The sequence below is a fragment of the Hylaeus anthracinus genome, unplaced genomic scaffold (assembly GCF_026225885.1).
Source record: "Hylaeus anthracinus isolate JK02 unplaced genomic scaffold, UHH_iyHylAnth1.0_haploid 11981, whole genome shotgun sequence".
Lineage (NCBI taxonomy): Eukaryota > Metazoa > Arthropoda > Insecta > Hymenoptera > Colletidae > Hylaeus > Hylaeus anthracinus.
In genome coordinates, this window is record NW_026534329.1 from 8,171,524 (window position 1) to 8,190,394 (window position 18,871).

At 30.2% G+C, this 18,871-nt stretch overlaps 2 protein-coding genes across 3 annotated transcripts; one reads left to right on the forward strand and one right to left on the reverse strand.

Moving 5' to 3' along the window:
• The first annotated feature begins 38 nt into the window (after window positions 1–38).
• On the forward strand, window positions 39–7,917 carry LOC128885460 (cuticle protein 19-like). Of its 2 annotated transcripts, none has more exons than XM_054139524.1 (5): window positions 39–543; window positions 1,594–1,656; window positions 4,709–4,761; window positions 6,136–6,382; window positions 6,649–7,917. In XM_054139524.1, exons 2-5 carry the CDS (start codon window positions 1,597–1,599, stop codon window positions 6,916–6,918), a joined length of 630 nt encoding a protein of 209 aa, XP_053995499.1. In that variant the 5' UTR covers window positions 39–543; window positions 1,594–1,596; the 3' UTR covers window positions 6,919–7,917. The 2 variants fall into 2 exon arrangements, with proteins under 2 accessions (XP_053995499.1, XP_053995498.1); XM_054139523.1 differs by lacking the exon at window positions 39–543 and adding an exon at window positions 819–1,018.
• Window positions 7,918–8,057: 140 nt separating this feature from the next.
• Window positions 8,058–18,606, reverse strand: LOC128885466 (chromatin modification-related protein MEAF6). Its single transcript, XM_054139530.1, has 4 exons — window positions 18,410–18,606; window positions 16,921–17,124; window positions 15,201–15,237; window positions 8,058–12,132 (listed from the first exon to the last, which is right to left on the reverse strand). The coding sequence occupies exons 1-4, from the start codon at window positions 18,479–18,481 to the stop codon at window positions 11,798–11,800; spliced, it is 648 nt and encodes a 215-aa protein (XP_053995505.1). The 5' UTR covers window positions 18,482–18,606; the 3' UTR covers window positions 8,058–11,797.
• Window positions 18,607–18,871: the final 265 nt, after the last annotated feature.

The following is an 18,871-nucleotide window of genomic DNA, read 5'->3' on the forward strand; positions in this document are numbered from 1 at the left end:
CCACTTTATCCCTTGATATCCTGTTTTAATCAGCATTTATTAAGTTAAATTTGTTTTCGCTGATCAAGTGAATATTCTTTTTAATTATTTTTTATATCGAGCACAAGTATCTAATTTTTCATTTACAAATATACATATTTCTTCATTCCAATGTATTAAAGAAAAATTTGCATGTACTCTTTTTCTTGGTACTGGTTAGACTAACCACTTAAAAAAATCAACAATTATTTCTATTTTTCTATAAATTATTACAAAGTATGTTAATATTTTTGATAACATATTATTGTCCCTGGAGAATATGTTACTTCACAGAACCTCGTTTCTGTTCGTGAGAGATGCACAAATTTTCTCATTTGTTATTATCATAATTAGTATAATTTTTATTGCTAGTACTGTAATGAAACTTGAGAAACAGTGAATCGCAGTGTGCTGCTGTGGCGCTGACGATAGCCTGGATAGTGCATACATTACGTAAAGCCTTTTAGATTCTCAAATTCTTCGTTAAAGTGCTCTTACGCAAGACGAGCGCATAGAGTTTGAGAGGTTATTTATTTAATTGCACCAGTAGTTCTTACTTTCAATTTTTCTTTATTCATTATAAAAATCATACATTATTATACCTAGATAGCATGGATAGTCTTATGGACGTCCATTTTATGTCCAGTTTATGTTCGGAACCTCCAACGTCTTTAGGTCCATGGGACCTGAATTCTGTACGTCCCTGGGACGCCTCCACCTACAAAAAAATGGGACCTAAATTTTGTACGTTCCTGGGACGCCTCCACCTACAGAAAAATGGGACCTAAATTTTGTACGTCCCAGACCAAATTGATCAATGAACATATCAATTAATAGAGTGTTAAAAAAACCATTTGTGCCAAGTATCAACCCCGTACCCTTACTGGAAGGGGCCCTTACTAGTTACAGAGCAAAATGGAATTTACGGTTTAAGCTGTATATCTTATGTCGTACAGTATCAAAAATTTTGAAAAAAATTAAGGATATCCTACCTTATGGCGTACGTGTTTGTGAATTTTTTCAGAATTTTTCACTGCAAAATGGATTTTTAAAAAATTCGAAAAGTTTAAATATAATTTGTTTTGATAGAAACTATGAAATGACGACGTTTATATTTTTACATTGTTAGTGACCTTGAACCAAATTGATCAATGAACAATCATATAACAAAGTGTAACAGAATTTTTTCAGAATTTTTTACTGCAAAATGGATTTTTAAAAAATTCGAGAAGTTTAAAAATAATTTGACACTGTTTTCGTGTGATATTATGTTGTTATTTATAGTAATTGTTATCTGATTTTTTTATATCATTATTTGTAACATTTAAATATGCTTTTCGTTCGTTTATTTTTATTTTCTATTTCTTAAGGATACTATGATAGATAAAAAGATGATCTCAAGGCCACATTGCATTATTTTATTATAAGTGTAATCAATAAGAGTGATAAAATCAATAAGCAAATTGAAGAGTAAAATTATTACGCTGATTGAATTATTACGTCAATTGAATGTTTCGAAGTTTGTTTAACATGAATCATTTGTTGCTACTGTATACGTATTTGTATTCCAAGCAGACGATGACGTTCCCACGATTGCACGTTGCGCATCCCTCGTTGTACCTAGAAGAGCCAAAAAATGTAAGTGAACGTACTCGTGCATACCGGGTGATTCAAATCGAAAATAATTCTTCTCATTAGATTTCTCGATTTTATCAATAACGTACACGTATACTAACACCTTATATTAAATTTATTTTTCAACTACTTATCGTCCGTGCAATGTTTCTACATTTTTCAACTACTTATCGTCCGTGCAATGTTTCTACATTTTTCCACAAAACAATGCAACTTGATAATCAAACTAAATAAAAAATAAATCAAAAATTTCTAACCAGTTTTAATGATTACAATAGTTCTGACGAACATACGACCTATATTTTACCTTTATATTTCTATCTCTATGTTTATAGTGCGAGACAGTTGAAATAAATAAAAATTCTATTTCTGTTTTGTGCAATATTCAATTCCAATGTTCCATGTTTTCTTTTATGTATATTATAATTATATAAATATATAAATTTAATAATATAATATAAATATAATTTATATAAATATAAATTCTTATATATGTATATATATTTAAAGGAAAACATGGAACACTAGAATTGAATATTGCACAAAACAGAAATCGAATTTTTATTTATTTCAACTGTCTCGCGCTATAAACATAGACATATAAAGATGCATAATTTGACAAAACTATTGTTTGATAAATAATTAAACTATTATTTGGTAAATAATTAAACTACTATTTGATAAATAATTTGCAAACAACAGAAATCGTATTTTTATTTATTTCAACTGCCTCGCTATAAACATAGAAATTTAAATATAAATAATCTGACAAAACTATTATTTGATAAATAATTTGCACAATCCAGTAATCGAATTTTTATTTATTTCAACTGTCTCGCGCTATAAACATAGAAATATAAAGATGCATAATTTGACAAAACTATTATTTGATAAATAATTTGCACAAATCAGAAATCGAATTTTTATTTATTTCAACTGTCTCTCGCTATAAACATAGAAACATAATGATAAATAATTTAGACTTCCTTGTCGTTCTACTATATAAAGGAGAATAAACGAGCCATTAATGGATAAATTAATCAGTGTTAACAATAAATTGAATAATGAATAACATCGAATAAATATTCACTTCTTAATCAATTAATATACAATTCAGCTGGATAATATTTAAAATGCAGTTATGCTCACCCTATATAAGCTGTATATAAAGATGAGCTGGATGCTGATGTCCTATTCTCGAGAGGTCCGTCGTGAAAGTTTCATTGGATCTTCTTAAAACGCTGAAAATCTATTCCTAAGTGTACACACGTGCTCTAATATTCTCGATTAACTGTGAACCGTGGTTTTGCTTAACAAATTCTGTTAAAATTGTTTAATAAAATTCTGTTCATATTTTTTCAAACAGAAAATGTGATTTATTTTTTTAAACAATCCTGAATAAGTGGCTTATCAGGAAGGGGTTTTTAACAATCTCTGATACGTCATAAATAAATAAATTATTATTCTCACATTTGCCATAAGATGAAGTCATCGTTTTCTAAGGGTGTTATTAACAAGGTCGGTAACTATCTACAAAAATTCTAATCATTTCAGAAAGTAACATCTAATAAAAAATCTTATACTATCATATTTATTCGATTAAAATTTACTATTGATGATTTAAAAATTTAATAAGCAGCAGTGAACCCCTTTGTATTGTACATGTTCATCTAACTGCAGTTAGAACGTTTAAATAACAACATTTTATTTTTATAAATTATATACCTAAATTACTCAATAACAATATTTTACTATTTTACCTTAAATTAATTCTCAATCTCAATCAATTCATTCTCAATAAATTAATTCTCAAAAACTAACTAAATTTTATTGTAAATTATTACACTGTAAATAAAAATTTATTGAAGATTATAATTAAATTTTAGATTATAATCATATTTATTCGATTAAAATTTACTATTGATGATTTAAAAATTGAATAAGCAGCAGTGAACCCCTTTGTATTGTACATGTACATCTAACTGCAGTTAGAACGTTTAAATAACTATATTTTATTTTTATAAATTATATACCTAAATTACTCAATAACAATATTTTACTATTTTACCTTAAATTAATTCTGAAAACTAACTAAATTTTATTGTAAATTATTACACTGTAAATACAAATTTATTGAAGATTATAATTAAATTGCTTTTTTTTTTAATTATATATTTAATGTCGCATCAACCTTTGGTTATTAGCGACAGTTTCTTATGAGGTTTAATGTTAGATGTTGGTCCATACATGTGCATCTTTAAGTAGCTGAATTATTTTGTTAAATTGTTTTTTTTTTTTATTTATTTACTTCCTTCAAAACAATCAGAGTTGAACGTTCAAGAAACGGTAATCTAACAATAAGTAGCAACGCGTATGTTGGTTAAGAATTTATACGGGCACTCCTTGAGAGTTCGCAAGCATATATGTTGCACAATGGGAATCTGGTGCACGCATGCGCGATAGATCGTCGAATACCAGCGAGTCCCCGCGCGTTAACTTGGCCGCTGCTTCGATACCAAATGAAATTAATTGAAAGTATTAGATTGTCCTAAAAGTTTCTTTCGTGAGTTGCATTCAATTATTTTCTGTGGCAGTGTTTATATAAATAGACAATCTAATTTCTTAGAGATTGATGCTGTAACAGTAATGGAGTGAAATGAATTGTACACAATTTTGTAATTTAACAATTTTGTAATTATTAATAAAACGAAAGAAACTTTTGGGACAACCTAATAGCTTCCTAAAGAAGTTTTTCATATGTTACGATTATTATTCGATGTAATTTATTGTGAAACGAACGTGAATTATTTTATTATTGATACATCACGATAAGGAATAATTTCTTTTTCATTGGACAATATTAATATAGAATATTGTATCACTCATAGTACGTGCACATAACATAAGAACAAATATTTTTTTATTTTTATAAAGTAACATTTACAGTGAACTAAATGTACTAAAAAAAAAACATTATCACTCGCAAGAAAAATAAAATTTAATTAATAAATGAAATATAAGATGGGAATTTAAGATGAGATTTTCTTTGTTATAGATTGTTATCTTGTGCTGTTACTTCAGGCTGATTATCGCTGGCGCTCATCATCAGTAAGATGATCATCAGTACTATTTGGTTGGACAGAAAGTTTATTCGATTTGTGGTGATTGTTGTTTGCCTGCAATTTTGGACGGTTATTAAATTGACGAGGTCTTCTACGAATGTGGAGTCATGAATTTGTTCAAAAGATGGAGAAATATCGTAAAACAAAATGGAGAATATATTATAGAGTAGATATAATTAATAAATAATTATATGTCTACGAAAAATCACTGTTTATTTGTGCGTTAAAATCCGAATCAACTTTTTGGCCAACCTAACATATCTAAGTTGTGTTATGTATAAAACGTAAGATAACAAATAATACAGCATAACAAAACATGATATAGGGAAATACAATATGAATAAACATAACAAAGGAAAACATAGTATGAAATACAGAATAAATGTAGAATAACATAGTATATCACAGCATAAATCGACGTAACGATTAAATACGACAGTTTAGAAAAACAAAAATTTAAGGATCTAACAATTTTTAATTTTGCTTAATGATATTCTTCTAATAGATTACTAGGTGTATCATTATATTTGTAACTATAGTTACATATTATATATGTATAATATACAGAGTGTCCCAAAAATGTTGGAGGTCATTGAACGGGGTGGTTCGGGAGGTGATTTGAAACAACTTTTTCCTTAGTGAAAATGTTGTCCGAGGCTTCATTATGGAGATATTAACAGATAAAGCCCGGTCAATCAGAGCGCGAGTATGCCGGTGGGCCGTCCACGGTAGGCGTGGCTACGCGCTAGACGATCGCGCTCTGATTGGTCGGAGATTTCCGTTATTATCTCCTTAACAAAGCCTCGGACAACTTTTTCGGTAAGGAAAAAGTTGTTTCAAATCACCTTCACTCTGTATATACAGGGTGTCCCAAAAATGTTGTAAGACCTTGTAAAGGGTGGTTCGGGAGGTGATTTGAAACAACTTTTTCCTTAGTAAAAATGTTGTCCGAGGCTTCGTTGAGGAGATATTAACGGAAAACACTGACCAATCAGAACGCGAGTATGCCGGTGGACCGTTCATGGTGGGCGTGGCTACGCGCTAGGCGCCCGCGCTCTGATTGGCCAGTGTTTTCCGTTAATATCTCCTTAACGAAGTCTCGGACAACATTTTCGCAAAGGAAAAAGTTGTTTCAAATCGCCTCCCGAACCACCTCTTTCAAGGACTTCCAACATTTTTGGGACACCCTGTATATGTTATAATACATTATCTCAAATAAGAATGAGTGGAGTCAAATTTTGTTTATTCAACTCACAATCATTAATTTCAATTTCATTTAAAAATAAGAGAAATAAAAAGCATTTGTACTTCTATGATCTACGACGAGCTAGTAACAAATAAAACGATGTTTCGTCTTCAGGAGGTTCCCCTGCGCGCCAATCGACGCGTTTTCCGTAAATGGTGCAGCAGTTCCAGTTGCTTGTGCCTTTCAGCCAATCGGAAGCAGAGTCGAACCACTTCCATCTTATGTCAAGGTCTCAACGCCAATCGCGTACAGGCCTCTACCAAAGACGTCGTCACTGGTATACATCGCTCCCCCAATTTTCAAAACGGTTTCTGCTGTCTCTGCATCCGAGACAAAAAGCGAAAAAGAAGCGGAGCACATGGTAATTTAAATGCCACCAATATTTCTCTTAAAGAAATCTATCGAAAGTTAGCAATTAACACTTTCGATATTTCCTTAAATTCAAATTTTATTTACGATAACAGACACTTTATAGTGACTCACTCACACTATAGTGTGTCCATAATACTTACCATACATATTTACCATTACATTATTAAATTAATATTGTCCATACTTTTTGAAATTTGCAACTGGGAAATTTTCAAGTGGACACCCTCTATATAAACAAAGATATGTATTTTGCAGGCCTATCCAAGGTATTCGTTCAACTATGGCGTCCTAGATGGATATACTGGCGATTCAAAGTCAGCCTGGGAAGAAAGGGATGGTGACACAGTGAAAGGTGAATACTCCGTGGTTGAAGCAGACGGATCAATTAGGACAGTTACCTACACAGCGGACCATCACAATGGATTCAACGCCGTTGTCACAAGGAACGAACCTCCGAAGAACCCAAAACATGACGCCAACTTGAAAGCATTTTTACCAGCAGTGATTCTCTCTCACCCCCGTTAAAAATAACAATTCCCGAAGATAAATCGTACAAATCGGTTGAAATATCCGTACAAATTGCAACATTGTTTAAAAATACACTTTGTCGAATATTCGAATATATATGTGCATAGATCTCAGCAGTATTCCTATGTTCTTATAAAAATGTAATAAAAAAATGTTACATAAAAGTATTATTAATGGGTAGGCCGAGTTTTTCCAGAAAAGATGAATCCAAACGATAATATTTTTCGGCTACTTTTAAGGAAGGGGGAGACCAGGAGAGTCTGGTTCAACCAAGGTTTTTTTCTAATTTTTTCAGTTTTGTTTAGATATAATTTATTTTTATTCTTGAAACTTTTTTCCATATAAAGTACGTTCAACGAAAAAAATTTGACGTTGAAGATTTAATTTGAATATACAGGCTGTTCCAAAAATGTTGTAACACCTTGAAATGGGTGGTTCGGAAGGTGATTTGGAACAACTTTTTCCTTAGCGAAAATATTGTCCGAGGCTTCGTTAAGGAGATATTAAGCGAAAACCCCGACCAATCAGAGCGCGAGTATGCCGGCGGACCGCTCACGGTAGCGTAGGCCACACCCTAGGCGTCCGCGCTCTGATTGGTCAGGGTTTTCCGTTAATATCTCCTTAACGAAGCCTCGGACAACATTTTCGCCAAGGAAAAAGTTGTTTCAAATCACCTTCCGAACCATCCACCTCAAGGTATTACAACATTTTTGGAACACCCTGTATACATATACAGTATCCCAGAATTAGTGTAAGAACCGGAAGTGGGGAGTAGCTGAGACGATTCTGAACAACAATTTTCTTTGCAGAAATGTCGGGTGACACTTCGTTTTTGAATTATTAACGAAAAACCACCGACCAATCACTGCGCCCGAGTTGCGCGCGCTCAGCTGTGAGAGTAAAGATGGCGACGTAGCTGGTTGAGCACGCGCTAATCGGGCGCTGTGATTGGTCAATGCTTTTTAGTTAATAATTCAAAAACGAAGCGCCATTCGACATTTTTGCAAAGGAAATTGTTGTTCGATATCATCTCACCTACCTATCCCCCTCCCCCCCACTTACAATTTTTACACTAATTTTATGACACCCTGTATGTAAAATAGATATAGCAGAAGGACCGGATTTTCGATTAAAACTCCGAGACAAACATAGTTCTAAATTAGCACTACAAAAAACTACAAGACTACATGTTAAACATAATTGATATTTAGTTGTGCCTCATAAGATTTATTTTGTAATTTTAATTAATGTTTTGTGTAAGGATACATTTCATATATGTTCGCACCACCGTGTGTATTTAATACGAACGTAGTAAATAGTAAAGCAGTCGAAAGTATCCATCGCTAATTAAATGCGAGGATTGTTAAACGATAAAAAGATGAGAATCCAGAAAGAAAGGTAAAAGAAACATCAACGTTAAGTATAAATTGTTGTTCTTATAAATAAGTGTTCATAATACATTTTTTTTTTGTACTTATACTACAAAGTATCTTAGTTATTTACAACGAATCGACACGAAAAAACGGTAATAATTCTTCTACTTCTTTGTTAACAATATTTATATTTGGGGTTACAAAAAAATATTTTTTTTTTGTAAATTTTAATTTTAGAGTACCAACGTCATCGATTTAAAAAATTGCTATGACGAAAAGATAATACAAAAAGTAATACGTTATCATAAGAAAAAAAAAAAAAAAAAAGTATGAGTATTATTCGCGTGACGAAAATTTGTCTGGAATATAAAAAATAAGACAATTTTTTTTGCCTATGTTTTAAAATTATCTTAGTTATTAAAACCTTTTAGATTGATATACGGTAGCTTTACTTTCATGCGCAATTTAATTTTAATCTGATTAGTACCGTAACTAAAATTTTCATATGTACGTTATAAAAAATGAGGAACAGTGTAACACAAATAAAGAGATTACTATAGACGTTAAAATTGAAATTGAGAATATTATAATTAGTATCTCTTGTACTAAACTTAAACAGAATTATCACAAAATGTGACTAATTCCAATTCTTAGAAACAGATCTCATATTTATTAAAAAAAGAAATAGAACGAATAAAAACTGAACGAAACGAGATTCTCAATTCTATCATACCTAGCCTTAAACCTAACAAATACTGCTCAACTGACTGAATACCGAAAAAAAAATTTCAATTTCTTAATACTCGAATTGATTCCGTTACGAATTCAAACTAAATTTGTCACAGTACCATATTCATCGTTCTACAATTAAACATATTTCATTTGTTCGGGGTTAAACGAGAAAAAATAATTACTGAAGGATTCTACAGAGTGACAACAAATATGTAGGATCCACATCATTTGAGGATCAAGTCTTTACATAAATAGAAATCGAAAAGTCGCAGGAGAAATTACGCATTGATGCATACTCGCTGCACTTGAAAATGACTTGGAATTCTACAATAAAGTTTAGGCAAGATGGTATGATGTCATCAGCATTGATTTAGAACCAAGTTTTGGGACAAGTATTTCTTTAGTTTATTTCTTAAATTTAGATAAAATATTTTTTGAGATTCAATTTAGGCCCAACTTGTGTTAACTCAATTACTAATAATCTCATATCACCTGACCCAAACTTTATTATAGACTCTCAAACTTTATCGGTGGTCGATTTAGTACAGATTGGGTCAAATATTTCTCTACTTCATTTCTTCAATTTAGATCAAATATTTCTTGAGATTCAATTTAGTCCCAACTTAAACTAAACTGTTAACTAAATTACCAAGAACCTCATAACACCTGACCCAAACTTTATTATAGACTCTCAAACTTTATCGTTGGTCATTTGGATTAGCGGGTGTGTATTGAATGTAAATTTGCACATCTGCTTGTAAATTTCATCTGCTTATATCTCAACAACGAAGCCTCAAATTATAAAATGGTAAAGGACTTTTCGATTTGTATTTGTGTGAAGACTTGATCCTGAAAAAAGGTCCTGTATATTTTTTGTTAACACTCTATACTTCAACATCAAGCGATCTGTCCTTTAAGACCAATACTTTGAAGGGTTACATGAGTTTTGAGAGCCAAACAGGAAGCACATTTTCTATACATTTTTACGAACAAACTAAATAAATTATATTATTGTAACTTACGTTGTTCGAAAGAGTAACATCTGAACGATATTTCATACATTTTTCATTAAAAAACATTAAAAAATAAGAGCTTTATCTGAAATCAAAAACCCAAATATTTTTGGTTAGTACGTGAGTATAGCTCGTGATTGAACAAAGGATTTTCTTTTTCTTTGAACGTAATTTATTTTACAAGATAATACATGGTCTAGATTTAACAGAAAATTGGACAGTTTTGTATACAAACCTGCTAAAAATTCAAATTTCAATTTTTGAGAGCTGTACTCAAGTACTAATAGAAAATATTTGGTTTCTTCATTTCAGATAAAGCTATCATGAGTAATTCCTGACCACCGCGAGGACAGTTTATGTTTTCTAAAGGATCTTTGAAAACCACTCTTATTTTTGATTATTTTTTAATGAAAAATTTATGAACTATTGTTATCTTTCGAACAACATAAGTTGATAGAATACAGTGGGTTGTTCGGAAAATAATCTCGTTTCTTTGTTAACGCAAAGAAAAAAAAATTTAATTGTTACACGTTTAGTTATATATTGACCATTTGGGTCAAAAATTGGTAGCGTAATTTCATGTTCATAAAAACTCTGATCTTTACTCAATAAAAACTGCTCTAAGAAAAATTGTACAGACCAGAACAAATAACAATGGAACGCATAAGATAAACAATTACACTGAATCAACTAAAATAATCAAAACATGTAGTGATTATACTGCGAATGCTTATACAAATTTATACTTGCACAGAGCCAGATGAAGAATTGAAATATAAATAAAAGCATGACTTATTTTCTAGACACTGTAATATATATTATATTGCTTAGATATTTTATATATTTTTGCATTTATCATAGAGAAATTTGTGCATTTATGGAGACCTGGCTGTAATTAGACTGATGAATTGTTAAATAAAACAATATTCTGCGGAAAGTGACGTAGAGCTTTTTTTACAAAATATTGAACACTAACGAAATGGTGCTTCTTTGAATCTACTACTACGCAGTCGATATTCCACCCCTTTTTTTTAAGAGAGTTTAGGGCAAAAGTCGTTGATTAAAAGTACCATTATCATTCCGGTGGACTAAATACGAATATTACTTTCCAAACTACCCATTTATTAGTTTGTCTGTAAAGTCCGTGCCGATTTTTGGTAGGTGGTACACGTCTGTTTAAATTGGAATAATTGAAAACAATTAACATGGGTATATCCCTTAAAAGGTGGAAAGGTCGTGGAACAAAATGGTATTTATATTGTTGCGAGCACCTTTTGGATGGACCCACTTCTATGGAGACGTACACATTTCTATTGTAAAGCTAATTGTTATTTATTAAAGTTCTTGTTAACTCGTTATGCCGAAACTCAACAATATAATTCAATAAATATATATCAAAATTCATATGTGCCTTTGAATTTTTCTTAAAAATTAGCACGAACTTTCTGGACAACCCAGTTAGTTTGTTATATTTATAGAAATATTTATAGAAAATGTGCTCTCTTTTTGGTCCTCAAAACCCACGCAGCACCTCGACTCAGCTTTTACCTTCCAACTAACTTCAAAACCCTTACGACTATTCGAAAGCCTTATAGTTCGTTCTTCGTTAAAAATATGACGCTCGTGGTGTGTTTCTTATAAAATAGAGTGAAGTATCGTGAGCAAAACGTAAGACTGTGATACGAGGAAGTAAATGTCCATTTGATCGTCCTTGAGAGGCGAAGAGCTATTGCAAACAAATAGCGAGCCAGAGGTGTTCTACCTGTTCCTAGACCTCTTATTGCTATTCTTTTTCGCACTGTTCCCAGATTTATTTTTCGACGACTCCTTCCCGGTGTTTTCCTTCAAGGAGATGTGCTCGAGGCTGCCGTTGCTCGCATGCCCGTTCGCAAACTGTCCGGATATCTCAGCGGAGGAAGACAGGGATCCGTTCTGATTATACTGGCCCGTTACGGAGTGGTTCTTTCCGGATGACTCCTTGTTACCGTTGCTAGTGGTGCTATTCCCGGTTGTCCCGTGGGAGTTCACGAGACTGCAATTGTCCTCGCTACCGCTGTTCCCGATCTGTGACTCCGATTCGCTGTACCGGTCAACTGGAATCAGGTTTCAATATGGGAAAACCGGGAATTCCGATTGGGCGCCAGGGTCGACTCGAACAACTTTAGTAGCAGTCTAACAAGGGAAGGCTCAGAAGTGATACTCACCGATTGCAATGAAATTTGGTAGAGTGATAGATCTATATCTGAAATAAGCAACTGTAATATTAGTAACTGTAATATTAGCTGTAGATGGCCAACCATTTTTGAGAAAAGTTAGTTTAAATATGTAGTAAAAGCCCATAGCGGGATGCATTCCTGTTGCTAACACAACTTCAAGCGGTATAGGTCAGCTGCATAGTGACTAGCATGGGCTTTTACTACATATTTATTCTATTTTATTTATTTATTATTCTAGATATAGATCTATCACTCTACCAAATTTCATTGCAATCGGTGAGTATCACTTCTGACCTTTCCCTTGTAAGAGTCAGTAACGATCTTACTTACATCATATCAAAATGAAAATAACCCTTTTTTTGTGTGTGAAAGTATAGTAACTGACGATCACATCACCTGGCAGCCAGTCGTTAGAACAAAAATGAAATTGGAAATTTTGTAACTCTACGTAAGAACTTTGAAGGGTTGTTTCACCCCATAAATATGAAAACTGGCCAATATATATATGAAACTATAACATACATACATATATATATAAAAAAAAACACACGTGTCAAGTATTTTTGTTATGCTCTATACATATGCAAAGTTTCAAAAAATCCGAGGCAGACATTTTGAAAACGTTTCTTGTTAGCAGACTGCTGATGTGTTTGCAAATGTACACTTATTTATGCATACACTTCTATATACAAGCTCATGGCCAAGGTCAAATCTAAAGTTACAGAAAAACAGATTTCTTTTTAATCTTAAAATGGTTATCGAGTCATTTTTTTCCAATAATGCATAGGTTCTGAGATAAGGCGCGGGTCCGTTACTTTTTGAAAGCCCTGTATAGTATAATACACATGTAGTTTACAGATTGTTATATATACAATATAATACTATGAATATTGTATCGTATATATAACAAAAAATAATAATATACAATATACATATACTATTACATTATATTCTACATATTACTTACTCGTATAATTGTATATACTATATGCATAAAAAACGTATGCTTATAATTTCTTACATCCATCAACATACATTGTTATAATTTGAAATTACCCAACCGAACGAATTTTTGGTAACAATGTTAAATGTAAACAAACTTTGTTTACACAAACAAAGCATGTGATAAGCTTTTAAAATATACTTTTCATTTTAAGACTAGAAGAGGAAACAAAATATTGTTTTTATTCAAGTATAAAACTTATTATTTCTGTAAATATTTCCAATTCTATAAGGTACGAAAATGATAAAGTTCATAAAACTGTAAGAATCCTGAAATTTGAAAGGAACATGCTCTTTTCAGCAGTTAGATTTTCAATATATTTTATAAATTAATTGCAACTACAAAGAAACAGACAATGCGAACAAAAATATTAGTAACAACTTATATAAAAATTGGATGAATGTTATTTAAATTAAAAGTATGAGTTATATTCTCATCATTAATGTGATGTGTTTGGTGAAATTCATTTTAAAAGTTTAAATTGACATTTTAAATGAGTAACAAAAATGAATTTTTATATCATCGCAAAGGTGAAATAACCCTTCAAAATTGGTTCTTTTAGGTGAACAATGAAACGACTATGTCAGAGATCAAATTGATAACTGAATAGTGGTCGATTGTAAAATTTTCAAAACAGAAACACAGGATAGCATTTGTTAAAAAGCTAGAGACACATTACATTTTATAAAATATAAAAGTAGTCATAATTAAGTAATGCAATACATAGCACAGCATCAACTATTTGATATACTATAAATACTCTACAAATTACAAAATAAGAATTTTAAATAAAAACGTGAAGATGAAAGAAGAAGAAAGCTTTCTCAATTACAACTAATGAAAGTATCGTAACATTATTGAAAACACATGCTGTAAAACAAGATTTTGTTCAATATGTAATACAGTCCCATTCATAAAAAATGTCGGTACCTAGAACTTTAAACCTGAATCCATATATTTTTTCCATCATTTTTTAAATTTTACAAACCTGAAATTTCCCAAACTTACAAAGTTATACGAATAAGAAAATCAATCAGTATTTTATCAGTACGTTTCCTTCTGAATATATCATACTAAAATAATTTAAGTTAAATAAACACATGTAATTAAAGATGAACAATCTAAACACTTAATTATTACTTTAACATATTTTAACGAATATAGTTATTTTTGTTCTGTAAAAGTATAATTGTTAAATAATCTTCCCAACATGTAAATGAAATTTTTGTGTTGCATTCGCGTTAATATAAAAACAAGAATTTATTCGGAACTTAAAATAAGTAACACTACTAAGATCCAATTTTCTACACTTTCAATGAATATATACAAGCAAAGAAAACTACAAAACTATTGACGTGCACATACAAAAAAAAGCAATACAACAAATGAACATCACTAAATTAAGGAATAATTTTTCATAAAACTTCGAAACAGGTACGAGAAACAGAAACATTAAATTTATTCATAATCGAGATACAGAAAAAAGATAAATATAGACGAAAACAAACAGCAAAAATCAATATATAAAGTTCTATGCTATGCTACTCTGAGAAGTCTAAAATGAATTACCATAAAAATAAACAGGGAATAAATCAAAATTTATTTATAACTTAAATACAGAAAAAAATAAAAAGTATTATGTCAAATTCGAAGTATGTTACTGAACATGCTTCGAACTTTTTGTCATTAATTTATCTAACTGTACTTCTTAACAATCCACATTTATTACACTCTTCTACTGAAAGTAAAATTTTAGAGAAAGTATAATCAATACAATGAAAAAAAGAAGTACAATGTAGAATAACTTAATAGCTAAAAAGTATTGTTCCCATGGATAAGCTAAAAAGAAAAATTGGAAGGGAAAATAGGATGAGAAATAAATTATATTCTTTTTCTGTTTAAAAGAAATAACTATCTCAGGAATATCCATTGAGGTCCTTACTTTTTTCCTGGGTATTCTCGACGAGCCCACTGACGGCCTGAAAAAATATAACCTTTGTGATTTAAATACATTTTTTCGTCTGATAAGTTAATAAATATACTATAAATTTTGTACTATTCATTCATTTCTTCCTGTTGCCTATTTAAAAAAGGTACAAAAACAAATAAACACACGAGGAATAATATCACAGTATGAATAAGGGGTAGTTCAAGTTTAACTACAATGGTTATTATTTATTAATGGTTAAGATGTATTAAGGTGATTAAACAGATGTATTAAACATTTTTCTAAATTAATTTGTAGTAATAATGGATTATATTATAATATGCCTTGCATGTTGAATACAAAAAGAATACCTTAAGTAAATCATAGTAATATAACTTTACATGTGTTTATGAGAATACATACTAATTCAATGGCAACAGTTTACATGATACCATATCATGTTTCTATATTTTTATAATGTTAATAATCAGGGAGTATAAAATATGCAACTTATTTTGGTCAGAAAAATTATGATAGTAATCTATTTCTAAATAAAAAGCATTATCAACTAAAAAATTAAAAATTGGAGAAACGCAGCATTGCCAATGGAAAATACAGATTAAATTTCAGAGGTATGAGTGACAATAAGAGTCATTCAGGTGCAAGCAGTGAAAATGCGGAATATCCACCTCTGTTGCATTAAATCTTATTTAACTAATTTCAATAAATGTCAATAATAATGCTCTGTTTACTGGTAATAAGTGTTTTTAGATATTCCCTGTTTTTCTTCGTTAATCTTCACATTAAATAGATAAATGTAAATTCATGTGGTATAAATAAATAAAAAACTTTATAATTTGATCTGTAGAAATGTACCATATTTTCATAGACAAAAGATCTATAATTGATTCAACACAGTTTTTAGTCCGCAGTGGTGCATGCAACAATCTGTATTTTACAGATGTGAAGAAATTTTGTCTTAAAAAATTAATATATTTGCTCAGACAATGATTCTATTATGTTTTACTATTAACATTTAAGTGATACATTTTTATATTTTTATTTTGGACTCATAGACTAAATGGAAAAATATATTTATTTCTTTTGGTTAAAAATAATTTACACATAACGATTTATTTTAGTTTTCTCTCTTGTTTATTTCATTATAATTTATTAACAACAATTATCATCTATGTTATAGATTGTCATGCTTATAAATTTTTTGTGTATGAAAATGTATGCTCATATGGACTAGATTACTCCATCCTTATTTATCCTCATATAATACTAATTTGATAAATATATTTGATAAGTATATTAAATTGTAACTTAAATTAATTTAAAGAAAATCTAGTTTTATGTAATTGTACTTCAATGCTGTATGTTTACAGATTTGTATATTCAATAATCATTTTCAGCATTGTTATTGTAACCTTTATCAAACAGTGAAAACAATGGAACGAGTAGTTTCTATCTATATACATATATCTAAATGCCAATATTTTTTATATTATTAACGAAAATATTTAATACTGAAAGTATGCTATTTGTACTTGTAAATTAATGAAATAACTCTGTATCAAAAGTAATCTGTGGGGAATGAGTGGTCTTCAACAGGGAGTTCTGGATCAAGATTTATTTACTCAAGGAAGGTCTTTCATTCTCTGCGCATTACACTCACTTTCTGTAATTTCTGACTTATAAGTAGTTATAATATCAAATATAATCTACTCACTGCCATGGAGGTGATGGAAGATTTTGAAAAAAGCCTTTCAGCTTCTTTAAACTTCCTATTACGTTTATCTGCTTTACTATTTGTATTTTTGTTGCTGGCTAAGTATCTGTCCCAACCACGTATTATGTTGCCATATAGTTGCGTGTCTTCCAAGTAACTACCCTCGAATGCATAGATCTGACGTTCTAAATTAGCAAGGGTATCCTGTATAACATTATAAAGAAACCATTTAGTATAATCTGAAGAAGATATGGGAAAACTTTTATTTAACAAACCACATATTAACGGAATAATAATTCAATAGACTAAATTTTACGATTCTATGAGTATATCTCTCAAGTTATCATCATATTATCATCAAGTTATCATCAAGTTATATGCAACTGGTTTCTTTCCAATATCATTTTATCAAGAGTTCTTGAAATATTGTGAAGATGGTTATTCAAAACAGATTTAATCATGCTTGAGAATACGTAGTATGTTACTAAATGGACTTTTAATTTGGCATAGATCTTATGTTATGGATATTTGGATTTAATGGACACTCTGTCCCAACAATAATTAATTTGCTAAATCAAAGTTCTATTATAGTACAGAATACCTTTAATTAGTAACTAGAAGTCTTAGCTAATCTAAAGTGTTTTATTTCCCTTTGCAAAATAGAGCTTGCTCAACTATGTTTATATTGTGTAAGAGAGTAGAAAACATTAAAAACAACTATGAACAAAAATTGTCAATACGTAAGAAACTTTTACTTTTAGGCTTCGATAAGTCATTTGTACCATACAATATATGTCACATAAAAAATAATGTAGACTTGCTTGAGACTAGTTCTTAAACTATTATTAAAAATACACAATAGTACAAGCAAAACTATTATGACAACAAATACATGTAATAACTATGCAAATGATATTTCAAAATACAATTGATATACGTTTATAAATACTGTGTGTAAGGAATACTTGATCGAAACAAAATATTAACGTAAAGTTACTTTATACGATAATTAAAAATATGTTTTAATCTATTTATGTATTATATATTCAGTTTCTACAAACATTTGACCCTTCATTACATAATAAATCTAACTTTGAGAATTTGGAACTACGAAAGAAACAAACCACAACAAAGAAAACAATACAGAAAAGTTAGGTTAACTTAACCTAAAAATGTGCTTAATACGAAAATTTACTCTTACTTTCATACTCTTTTAAGGAGATTAATAATTAAAAGCAATCGCAAGTAGAAACAAACACACACAACAAAGAAAACAATACAGTAAGGTTAGGTTAACCTAACCTAAAAATGTGTTTAATACGAAAATTTACTCTTACTTTCGCACTTTTTTAAGGAGATAAATAATTAAAAGCAGTCGCAACTATTCGTAATAAAATTGATAATATTTATTGCTCTAGACACGTGACGTGTCTAAGGACGAGAATATGTAAAAGAAAAGACGCAGTTTGACAGTTGATGCAATACTTACAGCTATTTCAGCTTTTCGTTTCACTAATTCAGCGAGTTCCGCCCTCAAATCAACCGAGGACTTCGTCGACATTATTTATTAAAATATATGTACATATAACACTAACAACAACCCGAATTCTCTTACTTTCGAAACGTATATCTGTTTCTTTACCATTAATTCTTCATTTTTCAATGAAAACTTTCAGTTCGGTCTGAAGTCATTCCTCTCTGAAGTAAGAATCGAATCATCGATGGCGCGAAAGTATTTGAATTAAAAATATCGAATACAATTTATTTAAGCGCACACAAGTATATTATTTATAAACGAACACAATTACATTTAATATATTTAATTAAAATACCAAATTTTTATAAAATATCCACGCTTAAATAAATTGTATAGCAGAGTTACTTAGAAATTTCAATTGAAATTTCTTTAAAGAAAATTCTTTAAAGAATAACATTTTTCGATTTTGGTATT